Source organism: Fukomys damarensis, unplaced genomic scaffold (assembly GCF_012274545.1).
Source record: "Fukomys damarensis isolate Sample0158 unplaced genomic scaffold, DMR_v1.0_HiC HiC_scaffold_19, whole genome shotgun sequence".
In the NCBI taxonomy this organism is placed as follows: Eukaryota; Metazoa; Chordata; class Mammalia; order Rodentia; family Bathyergidae; genus Fukomys; species Fukomys damarensis.
The window spans coordinates 17712229-17721139 of record NW_022900931.1 but is presented as its reverse complement, the minus strand read 5'-3'; the positions used below and the strand labels follow the sequence as shown (position 1 = coordinate 17721139).

The following is an 8911-nucleotide window of genomic DNA, read 5'->3' as shown; positions in this document are numbered from 1 at the left end:
TTTTTTTTTTTTTTTTTTTTTTTGGTACCAGGGATTGAACTTGGGTCCTTGTGCTTGCAAGGCAGGCCACCAAACTGCTGAGCTAAATCCCCTGCTGGATCACTACTTCTTGAAACACACCACAAAAAATATATATTGAACTCCTCTTGACTTTGAACTACTCTCTTGTGGTTCAAAACTTGTTACTGGCATCAGCTGTACATTGTGGCAGTGGTGTCTGCTTACTTCTGAAATGTTCAAATAAACATCTTAGGTCATCTAGTGGAATACAGAATAAAATATTTCACCAGCGAACTTGACACTTTGTTACTGAACCTTGTTGCTACTATTCTTAGTGAGAAATGGAATTATCACAGATAGAAGAGAAAAAGTCCAAATGTATGAGTGTCTACATCATGTGAGGATTCATTTCTACTGGGTGAAAAGAATGTTATGTAACTAACAGCTGCTTTTCCACCAAAATGTGTCTTTATAGGACAAGGTTAAACTTACAGCCCACAGTGATAGGCAAACTATCGTTAATGTTCTAAGATAAAGACCAGGAGAAATGTTTTATAGATGGGTAACGGAATTTGTCGAATTTATTCCACAGTCCATGAATCAATCTGTGTTTTAAACCAACCAAAGGGATTTGGTCGCTTCTCACTCCACCTACAGTTAAATAAATAGGCAAAGTTTTGGTGGAATAAATTTTGTTTTTGCATATTAGATAACTGATTTCTTTTTATAATAATCTTATGTGATATTGGGCCTAGCTGTAGGAAATATTCATTAAAGTCTGCTCAATGTGTTAAGAAAGCTAAATTAATATAAACACTTATTTTATTAATTAAGGCTTACATAGCTGCCTGGCATTTTATTACAATGTTTATTAACAGCAATTGAGTTTTTATACAGATCCAGCTGGGCATTGTTTAGGAGAGCAAAAGTGACCACCTGTAATCCACTCTGGGTGGCTGAGACAGGATTGTGATTTTGAACCAAGCCTGGGCTAATTTAGCAACTCTGCATGATTCAGTTTCAAAATTAAAAACAAGAAAAAGGACTGGGGATGTAGTGAGAGAACCCTGTATTCAATTCCCAATATGAAATAGAAAGTAAAAAAAGAGAAGGAAGGAGAGAGAAGAGAAGAGAGAGAGAGAGAGAGAGAGAGAGAGAGAGAGGGAGAAAGAGAAAGAGAGAAAAAGTTGGTCATGGAATTATTGGCAAAACTGTGTATACATAGCTACATGAATTTAATCTAGGGACACATTCCAGAATTGTCATCAGATTCTCAGAGGGATTTGTTCGCCCCTTCCACCTTCCCTTTTACCATGCCTCAAAAGCGGAGAACCACTGATCTTTAGCTGGAGATCTAAGCCAAAATAAATTGCTTGAACAAGAAATGAAGCTGCTGTCCATACTGGATTACTTTATGAGTAATCGAGAGACCATTTTTGTACCCACACTGGATCAACAACCAAGAAAAATTCAATAGTTAGATATAAATTCTCCATGAAAAATATATACGTGTGCCAGGTGTGGTGGCACATGCCTGCAATCCCAGCACTTGAGAGACTGAGGCAGGAGGATCACTAGTTTGAGGCCAGCCTTGGCTACCCAGCAAGTTCAAAGACAGCTTGAACTACACAGTAAGGTCCCGTCTCAAAAAACAAAAACAAACAACTAAAAATCATAGCTCCTTGTGAGCCGTAGACTTTTTAAGACATACCATGTTTTCTGGGAAACAAGTTTTGCCCAAAAGATGAGGAAATACTGAAAGAGCTCATTGGTTCACTGAGCATTGAAGAAAGTGGCCAAAACTTGGGCTGGCTGAGGAGATTTTTCTGAGAAGAAAAGCTGGACATGTCCCAATTGTATTTGTCCCAGCCCCTATATTTGCCAAGTAGAGTAACAGGCTGAGATTGTAGCAGCACTGTGAAGTTGGCCATATTACCTAACTTCTCTGTACTTCCATTTATCCAAGGGTAATGGTAGGGTCTCTCCTAGGCTTGTTGCAAAGATTAAATGCATTCATAAACATGGAAAGAACTTGATACCTGCCCGGCATAAAGTAAACGTTGCTGCACTTGATCTTAGCCAAAAGGCCAAGAAGCGATAAAAGTAAACATTGCTATTGCTAAGCCGACTATGGCGGTTTTCTCCTCTGCATGCTCATGAACAGCTGGTCTGAAGCCAACCAAGCCTTTGTCTCTTTGTCCTGGCAGCTGAATGCACCGTGATGGGGATCCCCAGTGTGACCACAAACCTCTCGGGCTTTGGTTGTTTCATGCAGGAGCATGTGGCTGATCCAACTGCTTACGGTGAGGTTTTCATCAACTTAACCTGGGGAGACCTGGCCTCTAACTGAGAAAGCAAGGATCTTAACAGAGCCTAACTCTAAAGCTCTGCTAATATGTAAATGAATCTGTGTATTTCTTATTTCCTTAAAATTAGATTTAATTATGTGGTCCATAGATAAGAATGCTATTAATATCAAAGATATTGCTCAAAAGACAGACCACAAAAGAAGTGCAAAACCTGGACAAACTTTTAACCTTGATCTATTTTTTTTTCCCAGTGGTGGTGATTTTTTTCTGATGTCTGGCTTGAACCTCTACTTTATACAAGTGATATTATAATCACTATGGTCTTAAAGTACATATATTGGTCATTATATTTACAACAAATGCATTATATACATGTTTAAATATATAATATGTGTAATATAGGTATAATATATGTGTGTTATGTAGAATGCCTTTCTATATACATATATTATTATTTATTTTACTATTTGTGCCAAGCTGGAAAATTTCACTTAAGTTGTGTAAAATGGCAGGAACATTTGCATATCACTGTCTATCTGTCCATGTTGCCTAGAAGCAAGAAGAATTAGAATAGGATGGATTCCATGCCTATATGTTGCCAGTTGTTTTAGTGTGGCACTATCACTATGGCTGTATAGTGGGAATACTGGGGTGGCTAAAAAGCAGCAATCCCAGGTCCTACCCCAAGAGATCCTGATTAGTGAGCAGCCGCTAATCACTGATCCAGCATATCCCTAGATGTCCAGACTTTTTTTTTTTTTAGTAAGCTCCACTACATTGGCTGATGGTGCTGGTTAATCCATTAGAAGACCACAGAAGATATAAAGTCTTAGAAGGAAAAAAATGAAGTGTTGACACTAGCTGAGCCAGGAAATAGATGTTGCATATTCTCTTTGGTAGAACCAAACAGATAATAAAGAAAAGAAGAAATAGTGGAAGATTAGCCCTATCTTTACTGGTGCATTGGCTTTTGTGCTTTCCAGGTATTTACATTGTTGATAGGCGGTTCTGCTCTCCAGATGATTCTTGCAATCAGCTGACTCAGTTTCTTTATGGATTTTGCAAACAATCACGCCGCCAAAGAATCATCCAGAGGAATAGAACGGAGAGACTCTCGGATCTTCTGGACTGGAGATACTTAGGCAGAGTAAGCAAGCTTTTGGTAAACATGGAGGAACCACTGTAAGAGTTCTACTAGAACTAAAGAATTGATTGCAGTCAGAATGTGTAAAGTTGATTCAACACCACGATTGTTAAAATCAAGGTGCTATTTCCATGTACTTTTTTTTGTTTTGTTTTTGGTACGGGGATCGAACTCGGATCCCTCCGCTTGCGAGGCAGGCGGCAGAACCACTGAGCTAAATCCCCGGCCCTCCATGTACTTTTTAACTTAATGTGAGCCTTCAAGGACCTAAATTCAATTCTTAGCATCGAGTTTAAGTCCATCCATAATAGCAAATCCATCAGGATCTAGCACTAATCTGACTTGTTATTCTACTATCAGTGTTTAACTCGACGCATTACAACTATACGGAAACATTTCTGGAACTCAGGGAAAACATCAAGACAACCCAAGGGATAAAAAAAGATCCCTTTAATTAAAGTCCTTGCTCACCAATTGGAGCCGGGGGTGAAAGACGCTGTTTTTCAAAACAAGACTTGAAAATACCACCAATCAATTACGCAGTAGATATATAAACACGCAGATGTTCGTGTATCTTAGAAATAAATTATTTAATATTAAATAAATTGACTGTGCCTTCATGTAATCTGCTTGCATAGTGCTAAACCCTCCTAGCCAAATAGCAGATGCTTCTACTGGCTTAATATCTATGCACACTGGATGGTTAGTTTTACTGCCTCTGTTTTATAAAGAAAACAGAAAGGCAAAGCTATGAGGAGTGATGCTCTTACCTCAGGTCTGAAGCAGGATTTGCATCCAGTCTGTCTGACTGTCCAGACCCCAACTCCCTCCTGTGTCGCACCACTTCTCTGTAGAAGAAACCGAGTGTTTTCAGTTACCGTACTATACAATTCAGAGCTGAGTGGACAGTATTTCTGCTCCAGTATTTTTGCAGTAGTTCTTTGCCTCTGTATTGAAAAACAATAAAACTATAAGCTATTGTTTCTTTCCTGATTCTCAGACTTAGGGTGAATAGATTCTTCCATATAGATGTGTGATGTGTGTGTATGTGTGTTTCAATGCCACATGTATATGTACCAAAATATTACATGGTATACTATTAATATATATATATATATATATATATGTATGTATACTTAAGTTTTTATGTATTAGTTAAGATAAACTTTAAATGAATTTAAAATGTATATATTTCAGACCAAGAAGAGTAAGACCTTCTATATAAATTGGAAACTGAGATATCCAAACAGGTTTTTCTTCTCTAACTGGTGAATTGTTTTTCTATCAATAGTTTTACCAGCATGCCAGGCATCTGACTTTAAGCAGAGCTTTTCCAGACAATTTCCACGTTGAACCCATGTCACTACCAACGGTAAATATTTAATGTATTATTTGTTTTGAAAGCTGAATGTCTTATTTGTGACAAGTTCTAACAAAACTTTTAAATCTAAAGGTAACTGGGCTGGAGATTTAGCTCAGTGTCGCTGTGCCTGCCTTGCAAACCTAAGGTCCAGAGTTTGATCCCCAGTACAAAAAAAAAACAAACAAAAAACTGAAGGTAACTAAGTATGGAAAACACACTTTTTGGGTGTATTGAATCAAAGCAAAGAATAAAGGATCTCACCAACTTTATCTCAAATCCCCTGATCTCATTCACCTCACATCTGGACATCTGGGAGAAATGTACTGGAGAGGAATCTCTATATTAAAACTCTGCCTTAATGCTTTGAGTGGTCCATTCTGTTGAGGGTTGTTAAAAAATAAACAGAGTTGCTTTAACAGGAAGTGCTATAGTAAATAGTGTGTGTTTACTACAGGATGACTTAGCAAGAATGAAATAAATTCCAGTATCCCAGAAGGTCAAATAAACACTTATGTGTCACTCAGCAGTAACTTCAGTGAGTCTTCTAAATTCCAATGAGGTGTGTATATTCATGCTACCAGGTAGGTCACGTTTGCTATCAGATTCACTTAGAAGGAAAGAAGAAAGAAGACAGGAAATGCACCTTGATGCAGGGTAGTATCCGGCGTTTCTCTTCAGTGAAATCAGTCCTTGCAGAAGTCTACATGATGATACAAGACCTAAACTTGTTTGGCTCCCTGGGCACCAGGCGACCTCACAGGTGCAAAGTGACAGGGCTCATACTGTTGTGTACAAGATTCCCTTAGCACAGTGTGGAGGTGCACAACTGTACTGCCATCTACTCAGGAGGTGGAGGTGGGAAGTTCACTTCAACCTACAAGTTCTGGACCGGCCTGGGCAACAAAGAGGGAACCCATCTGAAAAAAATACTCCGCCAGAGATCCACCTTACAGTAGAAACTCTGTGCTCTGCATGAGCTGATACGTTGTCACATCTCTAAAAATTGGCTCCCACAATCCCTCGAAGAATTATGCTCAGTTAGGAGTTATCACAGAGATCACCCAAAGCTTAGATCCCTATTGAGTACTTATGAATCCTTCAAGTTCATACACAAACTGATCAAAGGTCTCAATCTGGAGTTACTTTTATCATGACTTTGCCTAATAACATAATTTATTTTCTACTTAAATTAGGTTTCCAGAGGAGGCAATCAGAAAGATTTGCCTATAAAGAAGGCAAAAACAAGGTTTTCCTAATTGGTCCATCTACAAATTCCAACTCCCATGCTTATTATGTCTCTAGGATGCAGAGAATTGATTGCTTATTTGAAGACAGACACTCCTCTTGATAACTTAGCTATATTTATCCATTCACTTGTTGAATTAATAGGTGTTTATCTCTTAACGCTGAACAAGGTCCTAAGTGCAGAATTTAGCTCTTTTATGTATGTAATTCTTTCACATAGAGCACGTGAACCTTTAAATGATGATGCATTATTGTAATGCACAAACACGGTTGAGATTCTGAGTAGCAAATGCTGTAATACTTTTCTGTATTTGTCGCCCAGTTCCAGCATGTGCACCCCTAGAGCGCTGGCCAGGGATCATGCTTTCCAACTTGTTTCTTTGGTGGCACAGCAGTATCTGACACAGAGGTGGTGTTTAGTGCATGGTTGTAAATGAGTCTTCTCAGTGAGTCTCACGTAGCAAAGCAATTTGATTAAAACCTTGTGATATTTGTCCATTAACTAAAATGACAGCAAACTGGTAGACTTTCTGGATCAACTAAGCAGCCTGGCTTCTAGGATTCTTTCTAGTACTGGTTATCCCTGGCATGTCCATCCACATATGTCCTGCAACTGTAGTAGGCAAATCTAAAGGATGCATCAGGTGTGTCCCACTTGTGACCCTTGTGCTTCACATGGCCCTGAGCAGCTGATAATGTGGTTCTACAAGACTGTGAACTGTTAATATTATTATGCAATTTTTAGCAATACTTTTCATAACTCAGTTGCATGGTGCTTAAGTGCAAACATTGTAGGCAACAATGGAAGAGGGTGAAGGGAACTGTGCACATCAGCTATATCATATATTATCTGTGCTGTCCAAGACAATTTCTCTTCTCTCAGTGGGGACTGCAGAAGTTGATGTAGTGACAGTATCAGCCGTGTATGTGGCAGTTGAGATTAAAGGCCCTGGAGCCATCGCAAACCCAGTATAAATCTTTACTCTGACACTTTCATGCCATGTGATCTTGGGCAAACCATGGCTTCTCTACTTTTTATTTTAGTTTTATTTTTTTGTCCATGGGAAGAATACATTCATTTGGATGTTGTTAAAACAATTGAAGGTGAGAACACGTGTATAGCACCTGGCACATTTTGATGCTTAATAAAAGATAATTGTGTATTTCATGAATCTCTCTTGAAGTTGGGGATACCAGGGTCAAAATGAATCACAGTTTAGTAGCATCTGAATAGATCACAGAACATGTCTAAGTAGCTTTTTAAAAATTAAATATGCGTGTATAATATTTACATAACTGAAACCAGGAAGTTGTAATGTTATTTTCTCATTTTTGTCTTGGGCAGACAGATGGATTTAAGTACCCCAGGCCCTCCTCAGTACCACCCTCTCCGTTGGGGTCTCAGGCCTCCAGTCCTCAGAGCAGCGATGTTGAAGATGAAAATGAAGATGAGCGATACGATGAGGAAGAGGAGGCTGAAAGGGATCGGTTAAATATTAAGACTCCCTTTTCTCTGAGCCATGTTCCTCATGGGAAGAAAAAGTTGCATGGTGAATACAAGAACTGAATTCCATTCTTGCTGAGTGGAGCTGATTTAGTAAGAACACACTCAGAGTGATTATTTAACAGAATGAAAATACCACATTTCATTCCATTTTCTTCCTGGTATTGCAAAGGAATTTATTCTCTGCCTAGAAAGTAGGGAGTAAGTGAATGGCAATTTTGGAATTTAGAATAAAATCCAAGTTATTATTCCTCTTGTTTCCTCTTTAAATTTAGGCACAAGGAGGAATGTTAAGGGGACAAGACTGGAAGTTTTTAAAAATCGTTAATTTAAGCAATGCAAATATTCTTTTAGGAGTCAATTCTTTTTTCAGTTCTGAGCATGGAACTCACAGCCTTCACACAGAGCTACATCCCTAGGCCTTTTTTATTTTTATTTTTTGGAGACAAAGTCTTACTAAGTTACTAAGTTGCCCGAGTTTGAACCTTCTGCCTTATCCTCCCAGAGTGCTGGGATTACAGATGTGTAATCTACGTTTTAACTTGTCATCATCATAACCCTTTGTTTAGTATTGATACAGCATCTACACCCATCACGCAAGTCTCCCATTCCATTCCCTAAGATCCTCACATTAGCTGAGATGTACACTACTGGTATACTTTAAATAACTCTTACTGATTACTTTTTATTTTAACATGTGTCAGCCCCATAAATTTGCTTAGCTTTGCTGAAAATTATCAAAATCCATAATAAAATAGCTATCCTACATCCATATCTTGATGCATATTTATAACCTCACATCTGAAATCTAGAGTTCATGTTCAAACCAATGATAGAAAGATGTTGCTACTTATAGTATATCAACTTACTGGAACGTTTTTCTGTTGTTTAAATGGAAAGCTTTTTCAAAAATTGTATCAATCCCCCATCAATGATAAATTGTTAAATTCAAAGGAATAAGTATATCAATATTTAAAGATTTTTTTTTATTGCTAATGATTTGTTTGAAAATCTTTTAGACATTAGGGCTGGGGATTTAGCTCAGTGGCACCATGCTTGCCTTACAAGCACAAGGTCCTGAGTTCAATCCCTGGTACCAAAAAAAAAAAAATCTTTTAGACGTTAGAATAAAATGTAAAGCACCTGTCATAAATAGTATCTAATGTAACATTTAAAACTATCCTTTTAAAAAGTAGTGAAAAGTTGTCTACTTAATTATAAGAACAGTGTCTCAACATACTCTGTGATATGCTTAGAGATATTGGATAGTTACACTTAAGTTGGTTTATGTTTTAACTGTAATTAGATCTAAATTGGCAACAACAAAAAAAGTAAAGACACTGCAC

At 37.9% G+C, this 8911-nt stretch overlaps 1 protein-coding gene across 2 annotated transcripts in view; it reads left to right on the top strand.

Moving 5' to 3' along the window:
- Positions 1-7986, top strand: part of Gys2 (glycogen synthase 2) — a 55492-nt gene extending 47506 nt beyond the window's left edge. The window contains exons 13-16 of one of the 2 annotated variants that reach the window (XM_010615619.3): positions 2208-2303; positions 3293-3456; positions 4745-4825; positions 7407-7986. In XM_010615619.3, the coding sequence (XP_010613921.1) occupies positions 2208-2303; positions 3293-3456; positions 4745-4825; positions 7407-7628 (563 nt within the window). In that variant the 3' untranslated portion in view covers positions 7629-7986. The remainder of the gene's footprint in view (positions 1-2207; positions 2304-3292; positions 3457-4744; positions 4826-7406) is intronic. The other variant, XM_019206312.2, reaches the window with a different exon arrangement.
- The last annotated feature ends 925 nt before the right edge of the window (positions 7987-8911 follow it).